This window comes from Pteropus vampyrus, unplaced genomic scaffold (assembly GCF_000151845.1).
Source record: "Pteropus vampyrus isolate Shadow unplaced genomic scaffold, Pvam_2.0 Scaffold19, whole genome shotgun sequence".
Lineage (NCBI taxonomy): Eukaryota > Metazoa > Chordata > Mammalia > Chiroptera > Pteropodidae > Pteropus > Pteropus vampyrus.
In genome coordinates, this window is record NW_011888800.1 from 15,324,002 (window position 1) to 15,345,633 (window position 21,632).

General features: G+C 36.9%; 1 protein-coding gene and 2 pseudogenes across 8 annotated transcripts in view; 1 reads left to right on the forward strand and 2 right to left on the reverse strand.

Annotated features, from left to right (window-relative positions):
- Window positions 1–21,632, reverse strand: part of MYO5A (myosin VA) — a 99,008-nt gene that overhangs the window by 31,974 nt on the left and 45,402 nt on the right. For all 8 annotated transcript variants that reach the window (XM_023527860.1, XM_023527858.1, XM_023527859.1 and 5 more), the window contains 6 exons: window positions 19,071–19,164; window positions 16,703–16,851; window positions 12,143–12,256; window positions 5,982–6,125; window positions 5,688–5,741; window positions 1,837–2,064 (listed from right to left, as the gene is read on the reverse strand). In XM_023527860.1, coding sequence (XP_023383628.1) covers window positions 1,837–2,064; window positions 5,688–5,741; window positions 5,982–6,125; window positions 12,143–12,256; window positions 16,703–16,851; window positions 19,071–19,164 — 783 coding nt within the window. The remainder of the gene's footprint in view (window positions 1–1,836; window positions 2,065–5,687; window positions 5,742–5,981; window positions 6,126–12,142; window positions 12,257–16,702; window positions 16,852–19,070; window positions 19,165–21,632) is intronic.
- LOC111736325 lies at window positions 14,643–14,762 on the forward strand (annotated as a pseudogene).
- On the reverse strand, window positions 21,275–21,393 carry LOC111736344 (annotated as a pseudogene).

A 21,632-nucleotide genomic window follows, 5' to 3' on the forward strand; every position in this document is an offset into this window, starting at 1 on the left:
TATATATTTATGCGATGGCAACTTCTCATTCTCAGGAACAAGTGCTTGAAATTATTTTTGAGTTTTTTTCTTTCTAATTGTAAAGTATTTTTGAGTGCATGAGAAAATGAACCTCTTGTTAATATATATGGGTCTGTGAGTTACAGTAATGCCCTAATAGGAGATCATTTGTCCAAGTAAAGCCTCCCAGAATACTCTTGGAGGTGGAGCAGATAAACTAGATCTGGCTGGGCTGGGTCATCCCTTGCTCACTGGGTGTCACTCACCACTGTCCTGCAAAGGAATTGTGAAATAATTTGTCTATGACTAGAAACTGAGTGGGACAAATAGCCTTGGGGTATTTGAAAGGTCTTAATCGGCATTGTGGGCATTTTTCCTAGCAGAGGACAAGCTGCTGCCATGCGTAGGCTGGGAGTTTAGAAAGCACGGACCTTGATTACATAAGGCCAGCCCATCTGAGGCTGGCAAGCAGTTGTCATACGGAGTATGTGAGCTGGCTAAATGAGAGTATGTGCTCTGTTAGTTGGATTTTATGCCCTTTGGTTCATTTTTCTTTTTTCCTTCCCTTAACTTTAAAGTCTCTTATGAGAATATCACTTTGTCACAAGGGAACCAGAGAAAGGAATCCTGATTGTGGACTCTGTTCCAACTAGCATGCAGAGGGAGCCTTGTTTCTTGAGACCCAACCACAATGGTGGTCAAGGGAACCAAACTAAGACAGCCCCAGGGAAGGTGAGATGTGTAGGGTCAAGCCAAAGGAGAGAGTCCCCTTCTCTAACTCCTCATTTCAGACTTAAAGGGTTTACGATTTCTTTTAAAATAAGAAAAGCCATTTTTTAAAAATATAACTCCATTGATTCCTTGCCCCCGAGATTATTTAGTCAGACACCTTATTTTCAGAATTGGTATTTTCTGGATCAGTGTTAATCCTAGGTGGGAGTTGCCTTTATCAATCCAAACCTACGTGCCAGGTTCTGTATCTTAATCACATGCAGAACTACCATTTCTAAGAGAAGCACTCTCAGATCTTTCAGGCACCCAGTTCATCATATATCATTGTCATATTTTATATGGCATGTCATGCAGGTGGGATAGTTGATTGCCTCAAGTCTTGGTAACACTCTGCTGCATGAACACAGACAGGGACACCAGCCAGGCTTTAAGATGATTTCTCAGGTCACTTTTGTCTGACAGCAAATGCCAAAAAGGCCCATTTCTCATCAGTATATGGCAGTGCTTGGTCTCAAATTACCTGAGGGCAGGGAAGGACTTAGAAGGCAAACTATATCTTCTGCATGGGTTCTTTCTGTTGAATCATTAAACATAGTCCCTCCCCTCTGGGACGGCTCACCCTATGTAACAGAACTGCCAGAAGTGAGCAGAAATCATCTCCATGTAACGTCCTCTCACTGATCTCATTTCTCACCTTTTCACGTTACCTTCCAGTTAAACAGGCTATCTTCAACAAATAATTTTAAAGTCATACTAATGCTTTCTCACAGCAAGGCTATTTATAGATTTTTGTATTTAATAGAATTTTATTTTTGATCGAAATTTATTGTGGCCAGATTACTACAAAAAGATAAATTTTAAAAGCCCTTTGCTCATGAATGAGATGACATTTTGAAGATCATTTGAGATTTCACTTGCTTTTTTGCTCACTCCAATTGACATTTGCAAGAGTTTTAAAAACACTGAGATTTAAAAAAAAATAATATCCTCAGTTAAATTAAAAATGCTCTTAAGTGTTTGCTTCATTATAAATTGGAAGAAAAGGATAGAAAGAAATAGAGGCCAGTCCCTAAACACTCTCTGTAGCCACTTGCTTGTGCTTACCTTGGGTTGGATGGCCTCCTTCTGGCTCACCAGCTGAGACCTCAAGATGAGCACTTCCTCTTTGCGGACATCGAGCTCCTCACTCACAGACGTCAGCTGCTCCATGAGGACACAGTAGGCTGGCGCACCTGGAGCAGTCACCTCTGGGGCACTTTTTTCACTAAGGGCCTTGCGTAACTCATTTAACTCATTTTTCAGTTTTTTGTTTTCTGATTCTAGTTCTTGACGCTGTATGAAGAGATAAAGAATAGTTCATCATTGTCATCCTTAGCTTTACATTGGGATGCTCATCTTCCCCCAAGATGGTAGAATTCTACTGAGAAAAGACTGTCCGAGCTACCCTAGTGAACAGCTTCCCAGGTTCTACTGAGAGCTCTGCTCTGCAAATGAAGGAAGTCTGACATCAAGTGAAATTGAGCAAGGTGAGTGGTAGTTTGCTTCATCAACCTAAATTCCAGAGTCAAATTTATTCCAGGCCTTTCCAGGGTGTGTTCACAGGCCTGGAGAGATTGCTGAGTTCCAAGGGATGAGTTTTAGCTCAGTCCTGGAAGCCCAGGTTTTGTTTGTGGGTAAATATATGGGCAACTATGAGGGTCCAGCTGGTCAGGTTATTTCCAATGAATAGTTCGAATGAGTAGACCCCTGAAATCTTGAGTAGCATCCTCTTATTCTCTTTGTAAAGCAGAATGGAAAGACCACTGACATCTTAGGATTTTAGCTTCTAATAAAAAAGTACCATATCATTTAAACTAATAAAATTCCCTTTAGTGTTTTCATAGTATCAAATGATATTTTTTTGATATTTATTTCCTGTAGGACATGCTTATATAGTTGCTGGCAGAGGCCTTGAGAGGTTGGAGGAGAGGATGGGCCACCTCTTCTTTCAGCCAGATAGAAATACACATCCTTTACTCCCTCCATACTTACACATACTACCCACCATCCTTATGCCACCAGTTAGCTGCCCTCTGCACATTCTGCTCAAACAATGGCAATGGGAACCCATAATAGAGTTCTAATGCTGAACTATATTTACCGACACTGAAACATAAATGTCACAAGACACCAGCTGGAGAAGAGTGAAGTAGACAGTCATTTAAAAGCACCAGGGTACCTTATTTAGCATATGATAGAAGGCCTTATGACAGAGGACGTGAGGTACTTTTGTATACAGATATTTTATTGTTTCTTCTAGAGAAGCAGTCTTGAATTTATTGTACCATATCAGACCTTTTAACATGTTATATAGTAAAATGATTTAAAGTCCTTTTTTTCTAGTTTAAGAATATATAACCCCTTCTTTCATGACTGAATCCATTTTTATGTAAAAAAGAATGCGACTTCAAATCCCCAGTCTCCCACCAACGGGTAATCAGGTTCGCATTGCTCATTTCCACAACAAGAAACATGACTGTCTTTATTTTGACATCTAAGCTCTGACCTCAGTGTGCATCAGGACCACCAGGTTGCTGGGCCCCAACTCCAGAGTTTCTGATTCCATAGGTCTGGTGTGAGGCCCACAAATTTACATTTCCAAGTTACTAGGTGATGTTGATGCTGCTGGCCCAGGGATGGCATTTTGAAAACTACTGGTGCTAATGCTCGGGAACTCTGGAATCTGGGCTTCATTTTTAATATACTATAGTGAATGTCTTTATTGTCCATTTTTGTGTGAGGCAGGCAGAGGGAGAAGATCTGGAAATCAGATTTCTACCCCCATTCCTCTGACCTGTCCCATCCCATCTGATTCTTGTCTTGAATGACTCATATCACAATTTGGTCTTCTAGACAAAGAGTACAAAAGGCAATGAGAGTAAAAGTAATAGAAATAACCATTTGCTGCCACCCTTTTCTCCTTTCACAAATGTAAATACTACCTAAGTAGTACTTTCATTGAAGTAACAAAAGATTTATTTATGTTGCAATTGGAAAGGATAAAAGGGTCCTTTAGGGTATTTTAAAAGTAAATAACTATAAATTTTTATAAAAATTAGCTTTCAAACAAGTGACGATAAGAACCTAGGATGTTTAGAAAGTCTGCTATTGTCTGGAAACTGAGATTCAAAATCAGCCTGATAGTAAATCTTTTAACTGTTCTAAACTTCAGTTTACTAATATTTAAAAAGAAAATAAAAAAAACTTATTTCAGAAGCTGTGACAATGACTAAATAAAGTAAGGTGTAGGAAAAGCTTTTCGAGCTGTAAGTAAAGGTATTAGTCAAGTGTTTATTAAATATCAGTGGAAGAGTTCTAACTATCTTCAGGGGAAGGGGCTGATAAAGAGTTGTGGGTTTAGATAGGGTAGAGGAAAGGCATTCTCTATACTAAAATGCTGTAAGGCCTGAAGAGAAGGCAGTAATCAGCAGTTCTTGACCATGAGAAATGGCAGAGGACAGGGTCCAATTAATGTGCATAAATTATACTCTAAATCGCAGTATTAGGAAATAATATATTTGGACTAGACTTGGAATAATATTACTGAAAAACAGAAAAAAAACTTTATGCCAGTTTAGAGAGACCCGATGAATTCTCAAATATACATAAAGGCTTTAAAATAATATGAGTTTCTTTATGCTATTTTGTGGCTTTTCTAATTTTTAGTTTTGTTCAATTATAATCATAAACCTTACTATAATTTTCCAGCTATTCTATACTATAATTTGCAAAGCAGAAAATAGCAAAAAATTGACATAAGCAGAAAATTTGAGATAAATAAATTTAAGGCTAATAAAATAAATTAATAACTGAGAAAACTTTTGAAGCTGGAGGTGTTTTGATAGCTAACAGCCTGATAGCTCAAACTTTGTGGGGCTCAAAACGTTCTGATTGTGGAAAGCTGAGGAAGGAGCCAGGTGGGACACAGCCTGCTCTGTATCAAAGAATAGGCCCTTTTTTGTTATTAATTTTTTAAACTTCACCTCTTGTGTTACCCAAGATGCTCTGTATTTCAGGAACTACTATTCCTAATCCAGTGCCTTCTCCTGAGCTCTGGAACACACAGTGACAGCTTACCACTGTTTAGTTAGACGTTGCATTTAACCAATAAGAAGACACAATTCTCCACCTTCATCCCCCTCCTCCCGTTTTGTTTTGTTTTTTAATAAGTTAAAATACGTTTCTACTCTGCAAACGAATACTTAGCTACCTTTGTCTACAAACATATAGTTTCAGTGGGGTTTGGTGGTTAGAGCAGGTGACTTGGAGCCAGAGATGCCTATGTTCAAACCCTGGTCCTAACAGTTTCTAGTGGGGTTATTTTAGGGAAGTTACTTATATCTCTTAGCCTCAATTTCCTCATCCATAAAATGAGAACCAAAATGATGACCTGCAGGATTTTTATAAGAATTAGAGCTGATATGTAAAATATCTGTATTTAAAAATAATGATAATGATAGCAGCCAGCATTTGTTGTGTACTTACTACATGTTGGGCCCCATTCTAAGCAGTTTACATAGATTACTTCATACAATCCCCATGACAAATGATTATCATCATTCCCACTTTATAGATGAGAAAACTGAGGCACAGAAAGGGTAGGTAACTTGCACACAGCCCTAGTGACAGATCTAGCATTTGAACCCAGGCAGTCTGATGCTAGAGTCCATGTCCTTTACTACCTTCTACTGACTCAAACGGTAGCTACTGGTTCTATTTTTGTTTAGACTGAACTCTAGCTTACATGGAATAGAATCTATAAAAGGAAAAGAACTAGGCTAGAAGTAATGCCTGAAGAAGGATTAAGCAAGGGCCTCAGGTGTCCTTAAGAATGATCTATGAGAAAACGAGAGGCTCTGAGCAGGTCTCTTGCCAAAACAAGATATTAAAATTCTTGGGCAGAAACTTCTCATTACCTTGAGTGACTCATATTCCAGTTCTGCACCTCTAATTTGCGGTCGTTCTTCCTCCTAAGGAAAATATAAAGTTAAAAACTTCATAAAGAAGTAGTTATATTTTAATCGTTAGATTTTTACCCTCAGAATAAAACAGCGAGGAGAGTTTGGTCCTCACTACTTGAACCAAATGCAGCTTGGTTAAAGTATTTCTGGGATGAGTCCTGTTAAAGAAGAGACTGAAGAACTCGACATAAAGTCCTAGCTTCAGTGCTCGGCTTGCTCGCGGCCCTTGGGTGGGACAGCACTGCTCACCTTTGCTTTGCTACGGAGCACCTGCTCTTCTTTGCGGTCCAGTTCATCTTGCATCACCTGCTTCTCCTGCTCCAGCTCTGTGACCCGCTTCTGGAGCTTGAGGAACAATGACATATCCAGAGGCACCTTCTTCTCACTTGGCTCCTAAAATCCAGAAAAATTAAGGTGGTCAAGGCGATCCAAAAGATGTACAAGCCAATGAGAAAATGAAAAACAGTCCAAGAGAAAAACAGGCATACTTAGAGAAAAAATACAAATGGCCAAAAAAATATACAAATAACATGTCCAACTTAGGTAATAAATGGAGAAATGGAAGTTAAACAACAGTGAAGTACTTCTTTTCCCCTGTCACATTGGCAAAGCCTGAGAAGATTAATAATGCCGTGTATTTGTAACAGTGTCTTATATAATATTAGTGGAAAGTATAAGTAGGCCTTTTAAAAGAGCAAGTTAGCTGTATTTATTAAAAGTTAAATGTGTGATATCCTTTAACCTAATGTTCTATGTTTAAGAATTAATCCTATAGAAATACTTACATAAGTACAAAAAATACATGGAAAAAGATGTCCATTGCAGCATTTTTTTGTAATTGAAAAAAAAACGGAAAGAACTCAAATGTCAGTCAACAGGAGAGCTGCTTAAATAAATTACAGTATAGCCAAACTATGACATATTTCATAGCTGTTAAAAAGAATGAAGTATAGCTACATAAGGAGATAAATATGTCCTAGATAAAAATATTAAGTGAAATACATAAGTTGCAAAATGGTATGTATATTATGATCCTATTTTTTGTTAAAAAAAATAAAATATCTGACTTTTAAACATACCTGGCACATGCCATACAAACATCTAGAAGGCCATCGATGGTTACTTTGGAGAATGGAAGGTACTACAGGAAGGTTTCATTTTATACTTTACACATTTCTACATTTGAATTCTTTTTTAATCAGGAAAAATAATTTTTGAAAAGGTGAAGTGTTAGCATAAATATACTGAGATTAGAAAGAGAGAAAATTGAAAAACCAAATCAAATATAGCCCTTAATAAACTGAAAGATAACCTAGTGGCATTTTAAAAGTATGTCAGTTGGTTTTAAAACAGAATCACTGTGAGAACTGCTACAATGATAAAGACACACTAATTAAAGCTAAGCATATGGAAAGAACTAACCAACATGGAAGTTCTGAGAGAGCCATAATTGTTTTCTTGTATATATCAGGTCCGAACTTTTAATGAGGTAAGAAAAAGAATTATATCCTTAGATTTAATGAAAAGGATAAGAAGTTACTCTTTGTTAGAGAAAAAGAGACAGAACAGTAACAATAATTAAATTTATTTAAGTGGTCAATTCTTAACTGATTAGCAAATCTCATATTTCCAATTGTCGATTTTTAAAAAGAATGTTTTCTTTTGTCCTGATATAAAAGCAAAATACATTTAGGAAATAAGAAAAGTACAAAGCAAAATGCAGGCATAATCTTATATCCAGAGAAAACCCATACTTTTTGTATAGTCTTTTTTCTATAGATTTATAGAACTGGAAAGTTTTCATTATAACTTTGTATTGTCTTTTAAGCTTAGCATCATATTATAATTGGTTTCCAAAGTTACAATATGATATTTGAGACCATAACTTTTAATGGCTGTATTGACATCTTTACAATAATTTGCTTAGTTATTACTTTAGTGATAAGCATTGAGGTTATTCCTAAATTTTTGCTATTGAAAGATACTAAAATAAACATCCCAGTACATAAATATCTAAACTTTACTAAAATAAACATCCCAGTACCTAAATATCTAAACTTTAACATTTTTAAGTCTGTTAAACTGGTTGGACCAGTTTGCACTTCCATCAGCAGCCACTACCTTTCCTAGAACAGCAATGACTGTTATTTAAAAAAAAAAAAAGAAGAAAGAAATTGGCTTAGAACAGCAATGACTGTTATTTAAAAAAAAAAAAAAGAAAGAAAGAAAGAAAGAAATTGGCTTAGTTGATAGACCAAAAGTGGTATTTCATTGTTGTTTTAATTTATATGTCTTTGCCTTTTGATAAGGTTGAACAATTTTTACACTCATTAGCTATCTTTGGTCTTTGAGAATTCTTAGCAGTGCCAAGTTTAGTGTTATTGCCGTTCTAAAAAAACACCTAATAAAAATCAACTAAACTAAGAAGTGGGGCATTTATAGACTACCAGGGTCATTTACACACAAACTGGTTAGACCTGGGCTTTTTCTTACTATATACGTTTGTAATGCTCAAAAGAGAAAGTTTAGGTATATGATCTTTATCATAAAATCTATCCTGACCTAGCAGAACAGAGATAACATCCTGCCAGAACATGAAATTACTACAGAATTCATTCATACAAAAACTAATTTTTTTACATCCCACAAATACTTACATTTTAGCTTATTTACAATGTAAACATTCCATCTTATGTATTTTTAATGTTTATCTATTAATGACGTATGTATCCCTGAAATTTTTAATTATTTAATCTTGTTTTACACTATAATAGAAGCCTTCATCCTATGAAAGAATATAATACTGATGTGTCATCATTGTACCTGAAATGTCATCATTTGGAAATCATTCCTTTTGGCCTTGAATGGGCATTTTTGTTTAAAAGGAATTCCCTTATTAAAATAGGATGGGGTAACTCTTTAGATATCAGTTAACATTACATAAAGAATTAACTGATTGCTAGATAAGAGCAACATTCCATAGATAGGAACATTAAAATAGAAGATGGAAGAACACAAAAAAATAACATTTAAGAACTGCAAATTTGCCTGAGGCACAACGATTGGTAATTATTTAAGAGAGCTCTGGATGATGCCCATTTTTCTCCCTAATGACACATCTAATTAAAGAGATGCCATCTGTCCTCTATGCCACATGAGCATCAAGGAAGACTGGGTTATCTGGCTCACAGAAGTTCCTGTGGTTTTGTTTTGCTTTCCTTCCTCAGTAGGACTTTGTCATCTGGTGCTTTTCCAAGAGAATGAATCTTTGAAACTGACCTTTAAAAAATATTACGACAGTCTCTCATCTGAGGAAAATCAGAAATAGAATTTATTCACAAAAATACCACCACAAACCTGACAGTCATTCTGGAATTACTGTTAACAAGAGGTGAGAAAGTTATGGTGGCCCTTTTCTTGGGTTTGACAGGTGTGAGAAAGCTCAAGAGCAAAAGCAGAACTGGGATAATTAATCAACGGCTACTAAGAAAGATGGATGACAGAGGAGGGAGAAGCAATGGTCCCCAAAGAATGCAACCCCAGACCATGAAGATGCTGGAGGGCTGCAAAGCAAGTGGAGTTGGCAGGTGAGTTCTGCAGAGAAAAATGGCAATGGAGGTGCCATTGCAGCTTGTGAACAACAACTCACAGGTTTGGCAAAGCTAGAAAGGCATTAATTTTTTTTTAATATTAAATTTTGCTGTTATTACATAACTGAGGCTGAAATTCTGTGATCCAAAACTGTCTGAAAGATCTCTATTTTAATTCAAAATAAAAAATCAGTGCATAAACAAGAGTGGGCCCATTATTTTTCTGGCACCAGGTTCTAAAAGAGGTACTTGAGAATATTATCCATAGGAGCTAAAAGTTTTCCTTTGGCTTGTTAGGGGCAATCTGTAAACCTGGTCATTATAGAGATAGCTGCAGGAAGAAATGCAAATCTAGAAGTCATAAGTAATTTGAAGTACAAATTCACAACCATAGTCTTAGTCTGATACTTTTGCTCAACTTTCCTTCTTCAATCTCTCTTTATTATCAGTTGTAGAGATTTCCATCTTTCTGATATTGACCATATCCAGTCAGAAGTACAGAGTGGTCACTAGAAGCTTGTTTATCAGAGCAAAAACATTTATTTAGTGAACATATACTGTGTATCAAACACTGTTTTAAGTGTTGCACAAAAATTAATTCATTTACTCTTCAAAACATCACTCTAAAGTAAGATAAAAACAACATTGCTACTTCATAGATGAGGAAACTGAGGCACAGAGAGATTGAGGCTAAGGTTATGAACTCAGTCCCAGGGAGGAGAGTTACTGTCCCATGGTAAAGATAGCACTCCTAACCAAAGCTAGCTACATTTCAGATCACGCAGTTTGTAACAAGGAACAAGTGTGACTAGCCCAGTGAAAAGCCTTCCCCGTTACTGAGAGACTTCCGGGTGCATGACCTACCGCTAGTGGTCAGTGCCAGTGAACGAGAGTACACTATAGTCTAAGATCCATCTGTGATTTCTGGAGCACGATTCATACTTCATTATTCAAAAGATATGAAAAAAGTACTGAATCTCACTTTAACTTATTTCTTAACTTGAGAAAAGATTTGGCAGAAAACAGCTAAGAATTAGAAACAAAAAAGTTATCCTTCCCTTCAAATTTGTAAAAATTTGGAGAAAACTTGAAAAGAGTAGAGACTCTGAAAAATACTAATAAAATTCAGTTAAGCTCATTAAGAGTTTTCGAGTTTAAAAATGTAATGCCCTCAATCAAAACTACCTACAAGAGGCCTCTTTGTCCTGAGTTTAGTACAAATTAATTTGCAGCAAACAGACCCTTTTTGCCATGGCTCTCCTCCTCCCATGCAGGAGCTTCTCAGTGGTATTATACTGAAGCCAACAGTTTGTAAACACACTTCCCACAGACTACTGGAAGGAGTACTCCCATCAGGAGCAACAGGATGAAATCCTGAAAATTTTATATCCAGTAGAGGCTCAGAAGTTGTAATTCTGACATCTTCAAAGTCTAAATTTGTGGGAGTCTCCAAAGATGCCTTTCCTCCCATCAAGTGACAGAGTCTATCCTCTCCCCTTGAATCTGAGCTGGCCGTGTAATTCGTTTTGACCATGGAATGTGGCAGAATTGACACTGTACCAGTTCTGGGCCTGGCCCTAACAGGCCTGACATCTTTCACTCTTGTACTTTTAGAACGCGCTCACTACGCTGCTAAAGAGAGTAGTTACATGGAGAGGCCCAAGAAGAGAACCTGAGCACCTCAGCTAAATGTAGGGAGGGACTCCAATCACCAAAATGTGAGGCAGAAGAACTGCCCAGTCACAATCCAAAGAATGCAAGCAATAATAAATTGCTGTTGTTTGAAACCACTAAAGTTTGGGATGGTTGGTTACACACCTGGAACAACCTTGATCCTCCTATATACCGGCCATACTGCTTTATCGAGGGTCCCTAGCCTATCGTCAAGTATGGACAGAAATGGGACTGGAGAATTACATGGTAGAATCCCTGGATGGGAAGAGGTAGAGTAAGGAGCTCTGAACAGACAAGCCCTAGGTAGAATACTGGCTCTGCCACTTACAGGCTATGACATTGGACAAGTAACCTAGCCTTCTTATATATATGATTCCAACTATATAACATTTTTCTTTAAAATGAACAGACTGAGAAGACAAGAAAAGAAAGAATCATTCCACTTTTTTTCAGCTGTTTTGCAAGAAGCAGTCTATTTGTGACTTGGCCATTTTCTCAGAATGTAATATAAAAATAGAAGAGTTGTGCCTGAATTACCCATTACTGAAACTAATATTATAGTCGAAAAGAAGATCTGAGAATTGGTTTGGGAACAATCTACTAACTTAAAGTTATGGTACCCTTGGAGTTACAGCGATATGTTATTTTGGTTTTGTACCACATAACAGAAAACACTAAGCCAGATTTATAAGCTGTCTTTCATGCATTTTTATAGAAGAAAATTACATTGGTAAAAACCGTCATCAAACAGAGGTAGCAATTTTGCTAAACTCTTGGGCACTGGCATTATATTATTCAAGGGCAAAGGGCTTACTTTTTAAAAAATCTACCTCAGTCTGAAATAAATTCATGACAGACTATATTTTTATATAAAGAATAAGTTAAGGTGTAAAAGAGAATTACAAACAGGAAAATCTGATCATCAAAATTACATTAAAAATTAAAATGTCTACAGACAAAAAATATATGCAATAAGTATGTATGTACGCAGCTAATTAAGTACCTATAAGTCACTCATGAAAAATAAACAGTTCAAAACAAATGTTACATTTATGGGCAAATGAGGTCTACTCTGCAATGGAAATGTTCTCCGTTAATAATAGCATGATCATATCCTACTTTTAGTGATAGGTGTCTAAAATGTACCTCTGTCCTCAATGGAATGTCTTCAGTGTCTGCAATTTCAGAGCTAAAGGTGTATTCAGACTCGTTGCTGCTGTGGGTGGAGTCTGTTCTCTTGTGTCCAGGCTTAGGCACATTCTGCAAGGCAAATAAACCAGGTATAATTAATACAATGTAATTAAATCAGGCATAGTTAGGACAGCGTCACCGTAACTTGGTTCTAATCTCTACTCTTTGACTTGCTGTTCTCATGCCCAAATGATCTGTTCCATGCTGTCCTGACTAAACCCTCACAAAAGGGTCACCTTCTGAGCTCCTCAAAGAACAAGAGAGATGCACCAGCAAGGCAAGGTAAGAACCGTTGTAAAACCAAACACTCAAATAAAAATCATCTGTGATTATTAGTTGAGTCATCTTTGGGTTTTTAAAGTTGTGAGTGGCTGGCCAGTCACACTGGGTAAAACATAGGTATGATGCCTCAGCTTCCAAGCACTGACTTCAGTGTCGCAATCAAATAAACTTACCAAAAAGTTCATAAAATATGTATAATAAAAGCATGACCATTTTATTGCACTGCATATGGGCATAAATAGTAAAAAAAAAAAAAGGAAAAAGAAGGGGATTCCACATAAGTGACTATAATTTCTGTCACTTTTTTGCATAAAGTTGACTATGGAGTCAGCAGTGGGAAGGACCAGCAGTGCAGGAGAGACAAGTAAGCTGCTCAAAGAATTCTCTATGATCCTTGAGTTTTTAATTCAGGGAATCCAGGTGATACTTTATGACAGGTGGTACCTATGAAATTGCATTCAGAAAGCTTGTGGGAAGTAGGAAAGTTAAGCAATTGCAGTCCCTTCCTTTCTGTAGCAGAAAGGAGGAATGAAAAGGCTGGGTTTGTGCCACTCTCTCCTAGTGTGTCCTCAGCAGAAGAGATGGAGAGGTTCAGCAGCCAAGATCTCGCAGGGTTACCAATCCTGGGAGCTTCAAAGGGCCTCTGAGAGCTTTCTGGTCTATTTCCTTTACTCCTCCCAGCTGCGGAAGAGTCAAGCCACAAAGAGCTTCTTCACTTCTTTCCTTCCAACATCCAGGCTTATAGAGCACAGATCCATCTGTGCAACCAAAGAAAAGCCAGCATCTGGGAGCAGCTGAAAATCTCCCAGTCCAGCCTAACCTGTGCTCCAGTGCATAGGAAAGACCCAAGAACACCAGAACATCTAAACTATCAAGCAGCTGTGGTGCACACTAAAGGAAAGACGTGCCACACATAAAGTCAAAGGCACTCAGGTTTACTCTGCTTACACACACAGGCACTCTTACTTAAATTTCATAGCCCAAGACCATAATTGTATAGGATGGTGTTTAATAAATTGTTGTGTCACTATGAAAAATAGGTAGGTCCATAAGGACAAAGATTTTTAATAAGCTTATTAAAGATGAGTAAGGCCCCTATTTACATACATACATACTCCTATGTATGTATTATTAAACATACCTTAAGGTATGAATAGAAGCAATACTGTATATTTGCTATTTAATGTAACTTTTAGAAACATACATGGCAGTGGTTAAGTACTCCGAGTCTGAAACAGGAGAGAGCTGGGTAGAAATCCTAGCTCTGCCACTTATCTCTTATCCAACTTCCCTGGGCCTCACTTTCATTAATCAGAAAAAGAGGATAATGATATTATCTACCTCACAGAGTTTATGTGAGGATTAAATAAGATAGTGCAAGTAAAGAGTTTAGCATAGCTTAAGTATAACCAGTACTCAACTGATGGTAACCGATGCTGCTACAATTGTTAGGACCCTGAAGTAATTCAACAATTCCTTGTTGGTGGTCTTTAAGTTTTTGTTCAATATGCTATGTTCAGTTTTTTTCAATATATGCTATGTTCAGTTTTTATTCAATATATTATTCAATTACAAGGACAAACATTTGACTTGATCATCATGTTCTTCAAGATCTGCAAGTAGTACCTCCTCTCCTCCTTATCTGTCATTTCTTCTAAAATTCCTTCTTTTCTTGAATCTGTTTTAGTCCCTTTGTTAGGATTAATGACCCTATTGTTAACTTGCTGGATTTCCTCCTTACTCGGATTAATTTATCTTCAAATACTTTACTAGCCTGGATTCCCTTGCCTCACTATCCTTTCATTGTTGGCTTGAAATCCTTAGCCCAGGATCAGTCCTTTCTTCATTGCCTCAGCCTTACAATTGAATGTTCCAGGAGAAAAATCCCACAACACTTTTTGGTACCAGGGAAAACAAATCTAGACTGTGGTAATCAGTGGTACTACCTTTGGCCCCAGTATCTGCATAGATTAAGGGAAGCCCTGAGGCAGTCTATTGATTCTCCTCCCTTAATTTTCCCAACCTTCCATTTGAAGAGTCTATTTATTACAAAATGTTTTGTTAGCATTGTGGCAGTGAGAGCTCCATTTGTAGAACAGTGTCAATGAAATATTAGCCAAGTACCCATCTCAACATTTGGGTAAGTTGTGAAGTTCTATCTAAACATTAAAATAACTACGGCCATGCCACCCTAAAACAAGTCCGATCCTGTCTGATCTCGGAAGCTAAGCAGGGTTGGGCCTGGTTAGTACTTAGATGGGAGACCACCTAGGAAGACCAGGTGCTGTAGGCGTAAAAAATTAAATAATAAGGGATTGTAAGCTGACAAGGTAGTTGCAATCTGTGAGGTCAACCAAGGGTTGCCTCACCTAAAAAATAAATAAAATAAAATTAAATTTAAATTAAAATAAGATGTAGCTATTAATATTTTAATTAGTCCTGGATTCTATAGTCAAATTTTTTATTTTCTGCAAAGTCTGTGATCTTGATTGCATCTGGAGCTAGGAAATGAGACCTAATGAAGAGAAGATTAGGAAGCAAGCAATCTCTGAGCTTCTTCCGCTGTATTTTTCCTTTCTCTTCCTCTAACTATTTGTTACCCAAGAGGAAAGACAATGAGTCATAGGCATATGATATAAAGGGTTATAGGCTGAGAAATCAGAAATCAAGCAGCTTAACTACCCTTGGAACTTGATTATATCTTTTTCCACAGCACTGCGGTGGACAGAATGGATAGCAGGCAGACTTGCTTAGTAGGAAGGACTAGCCCTGTTAAAGTTGCTGAAAGATGGCCATTGCTAGAGGGTATTTCCTAGAGATGGCTCCCTCTCTGACTAAGGAGACCCATTAACCTCACAGATGTCTCTAGAATGTGCCCAGAGAGTGATATAAATGGCACATGCTCCTCACTTTATTTTCTGAGATTCACAAGGCATATACTATTAAAGAATCCAAAAAAATTCTGTAGGAAAAAAAAAAAAATCTGTTTATCTGTTTAAACTAGTTGATACCTACATTTATTTGACCTCAATCATTTCTTTTCCCAGGGCCACTTCTTAACATCCCTAGTAACTAGTGGCCTCAGAAACACCCAGTAAGATACAAAGCTTAGCTCTAGGCATAACTAAAGCATAGTTTAAACATAAATGGTGTAAATAGAATAAAAATACACTCAAAAGTGGAGCCCTGGGGAACATGATGTTGAAAGACAAAGGAAAAGGACTCTAGAGAAAGCTGAGAATGAGAGAATGTGAAAGGAGAAAAATTTCAACAGGGCCAAGCACAGCAGAGAGATCAAAGAAGACAAGATTTAACCGAGGGTCCTTCTGATTTATTGGTTGTAAGGATGATGGTGACCTACTCCTACTTCTAATTCCATTTTGTCACATATAAATCAGAGTAGTGAGGTTTGAAATAATGGTCCAACCGTGGGATTTAAATTAGCTTTTTAACCTCTTTGAGACTAGGTTTTCTCATTTACGAGGTGATAAATTTATTTTATTTTTTTTGTTGCATAATCTCTTTTACTTTAACTATTTAAATGTCACATTTTAAAGAACTTTGTCAGAGGATCCAGATAGAAGCAAAATTTGAAGCAAATACCCCATAGATGGCAAAGTATCTTGTTTTCTATCAGATATTTCAGAGCATTTCTGGCCATTTGTTCCACGGGTTACCTATAAGGCTGACATTTTAGGAAAAAACTCTTTGTTCTCTACGGTGGGTTAAGAAGAACAGGGAGGGTGTGCAGAACTATTACAAGTACAGAAGGTACACTGTCAGATGCAGAGAAGTCTTTGAAATAGATAATTTATCACAAATAGAAGCTGAATTTTCTTTTTGTAGGAATGTCTTTGGAATTATAATAAAAAGCAGTAGAGAAACTACTCAATTATATAAATATCTGCTTCATATACAAATTTTACATTCAGTCATTCAATACATAAAACAAAGTCCAGCTATATTGACTTTATACTGTCTTACAGTCCATTCTTTAAAGTGTTCAACTTTATAGAGTATTTATGAATAAAGTTATATGATCTTGGATGTGCTTTAAAACAATCCAATTCATTGGGTGGGGTGAAATGGAGGGGTAGAAAGGAGAGTAGACATGTGTTGACCATTTTGGAACTGGGTGATGAGTAGTACATGGCGTACGTGAGAGTTCATTCTATATTCTATCTATTTTTGTATATGTTTAAATTTTTTCATTAAAAAATGAATTTGACTCACCACCATCAGAGTCATCTCTTCCTTGAGGTCATCATATCGTTCTTCTAAGCGACTGAACTCATTCAGAAGGTTCTGATATCTCAATCTTTCATCATTAAGATCGAGTTCTAGTTGTTTTGTTTCTTCTACTAACTTCTTTTCCATAGTCTCTGAAAGACAGAAGAGGTAAAAACATACCAAAGATGGCTCCACATAATGCAACAGTACAAACACGTACACTGACTTCCAGTTTTTCCACAAGGGGTTTTACTTCCAGCATCACTATGATCTATGAAGAGTATCTTCACAGTGAATGTAGGGAAAGAGAAAATATCATGACCAAAAATTGAAATAATTTATTAATAATAACAATAACCATCTACTGAGTTCTTCCATGTACTATACACCTGTGCCACTTGTTCACTGTGTGGTATAACATATCCTTGATAAACTTCCATAGTCATTGTCTAGTAAGAAAAGTATGTATTTTTTATTCTAATAATATTCTGTTTCAGGCTATTCATAAAATTCTTTTGTCCAAATTAGTGGACTCTGTCAAAAAATCAGAGTTATTCCGCAAGTCTGAGGGAATAGTGGCTTCTCAGTGGATCTAGCTCTCCTACTCTACAGAGCCTCTCTCCACTCATCTCAGTTCCCAGGTTCTATTTTAGTTTTCCAGCACTCTAAATTCCCTCACTGCCCTATTACTTCCTTATTTCTAACCAGATTAGATCCTCATGCCTGACAACCTGTGTTACTTCATTTGTGTGCTGCTGGGAGAACCCTGACCTTTCTGTTTAGCCACTCTGCCCTCTACTGTTGCCAGTGGCTTGCACTTGCTGAGGACGGCATCTGGGGATTGGAGATGAGCCCTGACTGCAGATAAGGCAAAGTAAAAAAGTCTCAAATCTCAGCTATATGTTTTAAATCAATGAACCAACCAGTCACATTTATAAGTATCAAGCTTCCTACCACTACGGCCCATTTTATCCTCTTATTTTGTGGCTAAATTCTCATCTGCTCTGCCTACTTCTATTGCTTCACCATTTCTTTCTCTGTCAGGTCCATGAGGGCCAGGGCTGCAAGTGTCTTGTCATAGCTGCTACCCTGGTGCCCACTGAAGATAAATTTTCCCTAGGTAAATCCATTGTTATTTCCTTATTCTTATTGTTCGGTTTCAAATAACAGTTTACATATTTTTAGAAGTATTCTCATCATTCTGGATCCTTCCATCACATTCTACATCCTGGCAGCCAACTCTTCATGTCTTCAATGAATGTTTTTTCCTTCGTCTCTTAATTTTCCTTTCTGGCTTCTTTTTTTCACCGTATCCCTTACATATGGTTATTTTATAAGGCTTTATTCCATATTTTCTTCTTTCTTTTACATTAATTCCTTTAATTATGAGAAAAGGGGCAGTGTGGGGGAAAGCACAGAGGGCTCTCTTATTACCATAGCTTTAATGGGTACCTTAAGGCTCATTTCTTTCTCTCTCTTATCTTTAATCTCATTTTGCTTTCAGAGCATCTCTATCTGGAGGCCCTAGCTGACATCCAAAAATTAACATTCTAACAACTAATCTCATTAATTTTCCTCATGGACGGGTACTATTTTTCCCCTCAATTTCCTCATTACTAATAACACACCATTATTGTTTTGATATCTCATATCGAAACTTTAGAACATTTTAATTTTTTTGAATACCACATCAAAAAATGATAACATTTGTTGATTCTTTTTATATAATATACCCTCATTCCAATCCATCTCTTCCTTTCCACGCCTATCACCAATTACTCTAGTTTAGATCTATATTTTCTTATCCCCTGTTTATGTATCTGTGGATCCCTTATAAATTATCATCATTTTCATCTCTCACAAAGAGCAAATAGAATAAATGTCGACATCTAATTAGTCCTCTATTAAAAAAATTAGTGTTTTTATTGTTGTTCTTTTTTGGTGGCAAAGAGAGGCTGATCTTTGGAGAATAATATCCACTGATTTAGCAAAAAATAAATAAAAATAATAAACACAGACACATATACACAGATACATATTAGCTCAAGAATTCTTCCTAAATCAACAGGAATCCTATAAGCCATAAATGATAAATCATACATGCAGAACAATTAAGTTTTTAAATTACATGTGATATTGACTAAACATGAGTTCACATTTGTACATAAAGAGATCAGATTTTCACCAACTAATTATTCACCAACTAATTCAACCAAAATATTTAGAGTGCTTGCCTCTTAGAATTTTATAGATTTACTGATGAGAGCCTCAACTTTTAAAAAATATTTAAGCTCTAAGTGAAGTTGTAACTTATAAAACTTTGGTTTGAGGTTGGGTGCCACGCACTAGGTTGAGCTCATGTGAGCCTTACCTGTCATCTCCTTGGCCTGCTCCACGATACGGTGATTGAGAGCCTCTTTTTCCTGCTTCAGCAAAGTATTTTCTTCTTTCAGATTTGATACCAGCTATAAAATGAAACAATAAACTGAGGTGGCTGCAATAGACAGATGAAGCCTGGTACTAAGTTTAAAGACCACATGGCAGTCACTCCTTCCTTCCACATCTCTGTGCCTCATTTCTTTGCCTAGTTAGTTATCTTTCAAACTTGGCTCAAGCATTACCTGCTCCAGAGAGCCTTCCTAAAAACTCTCTCCAAATAGATGTCTCTCCTTTAGGCTACTACAGAACCCTGTATATGCCTCTTTATAACCCTTATAAATAATTTACTTTTACTTCCCTTATAGACTAGATATTCCTGGAGGACAAAGATGATTGCTGTTGTTGTTTTACTTTGAACTTTGAGCATTTAGCAACTGCCTGGCACCTAGTAAGCATTTGCTCTTAAAGCAAGGATAATGTCCTCTCATCGGCCTAGCACAAAGCTTATATGAATCTATGATTCAAGTTGGGAGACTGACGAGGTTAAGAAAAATATGAAGGGCATTTTGGTTCTGGAAATTTGCTGAAGACTTCTGTCTAGAAAAAGAGAACTTCACTTTCATCCCCCTTTAAGAGTTTTATAATGTTGCGAACTAGTCCTTTGAGTCCATGTTTAAGTATTGACCTTACAACAGTGTGAATGTACCTAATGCCACTAAACTATACATTTAAAAATGGCTAATATGATAAATTTTATATTATGAATATGTTATCACAATTTTTTTAAAAAGCAGTGAACTTTAATTTTCCAGTTCCTGGTTGGATAAGGATTCCCAGAAAGCAAAAATCAAAATCAAAGACAACTTTGCAAAGTTCATAATTTATTCAAGTAGTTCACCTTTGGAATAAAATCTGTGCTTCTTGTGAGTGAAATCTGAATTTCCTTTCTTTAAGCCTAAATTCAAGAAGCTCTAAAAATGATAGCTTTAATAATAATGAGAAAGTATCAGGAGTTCAGAGACAGAGAAAGAGGGCTCTGTGACTAAAGGTCCCTGAAGAACAGGGAATTAGATAACAACACTGTGTCACGGCAGAAGTTGGTCCAGAAGGTGTTCCTTCTGAAGGTCTAGCCTCTTCCCTCCATACTGATATGCCCTTAAATATTCGCCCTCAAAGTAAAGGCCTCAATTCTCTACGTGCTCTTGAAAGAAGCTGCACTTTGTCAGGGGAGTGCAACCATTACCTGTGGTGCTTTTTCAAATACATGTGCCTAGCCCACAGTCCTAGAGCCTGGGCAGGTATATATTTAAAAATTTCCTCCTGGTTAAGAACCATAGTTCTAGTGTACCTTCTAGGCTCCTTGCTCAGGCTAACTGATAATGTAGCTTTCCTGACCATGAAGCGGGCTGTCACAGTGAAATTTCTTCATTTTTCCCCATTACTACACTCTATCCAAAAGAATTAGTGATAGTGCCTATACCTATCCCTGTGAAAAGCAGAAGATAATATAATAAAAAGGAAGGAGAAATGTGAATCCGCTTATATGTACTATTCTATCATACTAGAAAGGTATGGACTTGACTTTAAAGAGGAAAAGAGACTAATCCTACCAAGCTTAAATACTCTATAAGATTCAGAGGAATCTGGAAAGCTTCTGTGGACTCAGGATATGAGAGAGAAAGAGAGGGCGAGACAGAGGGGCGGGGACAGAGAGAGAGAAAAAGAGAGAGAGAGAGAGATTGGTCTTTAGCTTCAAAAGTATTTCTTTGAATGTATATTTGAATTCTGACAGAACAAGCTTGCCATGTCAAAATAACATATATTAATGGCATTGCTGTTTCCATATACAGAGTCCAGATGTACTAGAGATATAGGAGAAATTATTAGGACTCTGAATACCATGGAAGGACTGCAATTTTATTAGCTACACTATCCTACCCGAATTGAATCTAAGCTTCTCACGCCATGTGCTGTGGCTAACGTTCAGAAGTTAGCACAGAAATAGCATATTGGGGTTCTCGTCCATAGTTACAGCCAACAGAGTCAACTCTGTTTTAAAGAAGCTCATGTAGTGGAATCTCTGAAAACTGCTTTTCCCAGTAAGCTTTATGCTGAGGTACTTTTATTTTATTTAAACAATACATCTCATTACTGCTTGAGAACCTTAAGGTATTTAAAAAAAGTGTCTTTTTTAAACACTTACAGCACCTGGTCTTCCTAGGTGGTCTCCCATCCAAGTACTAACCAGGCCCGACCATGCTTAGCTCCCGAGATCAGACAAGATCGGACACGTTCAGGGTGGCATGGCCATAGACTGTATTTAGTAAAGTTTTGACATAAGTTAATACAAATTTGTAGTGTGGAAGCACTGATCAATCTGTAAGGATTTTTTCCCTTTCATTCTTTCTTTTTCTTTCTTTTTTGGTTCTATTTGCATAGCGGCTCTTGGTTATGTACAGTTATTTGGATTTCTTCCTCTTATACTTATCACAACCTTAATGCCAGTTTCCATAAAGGTCTCTAGTATCAACTAGAGACAGTACTGACAGTTCAC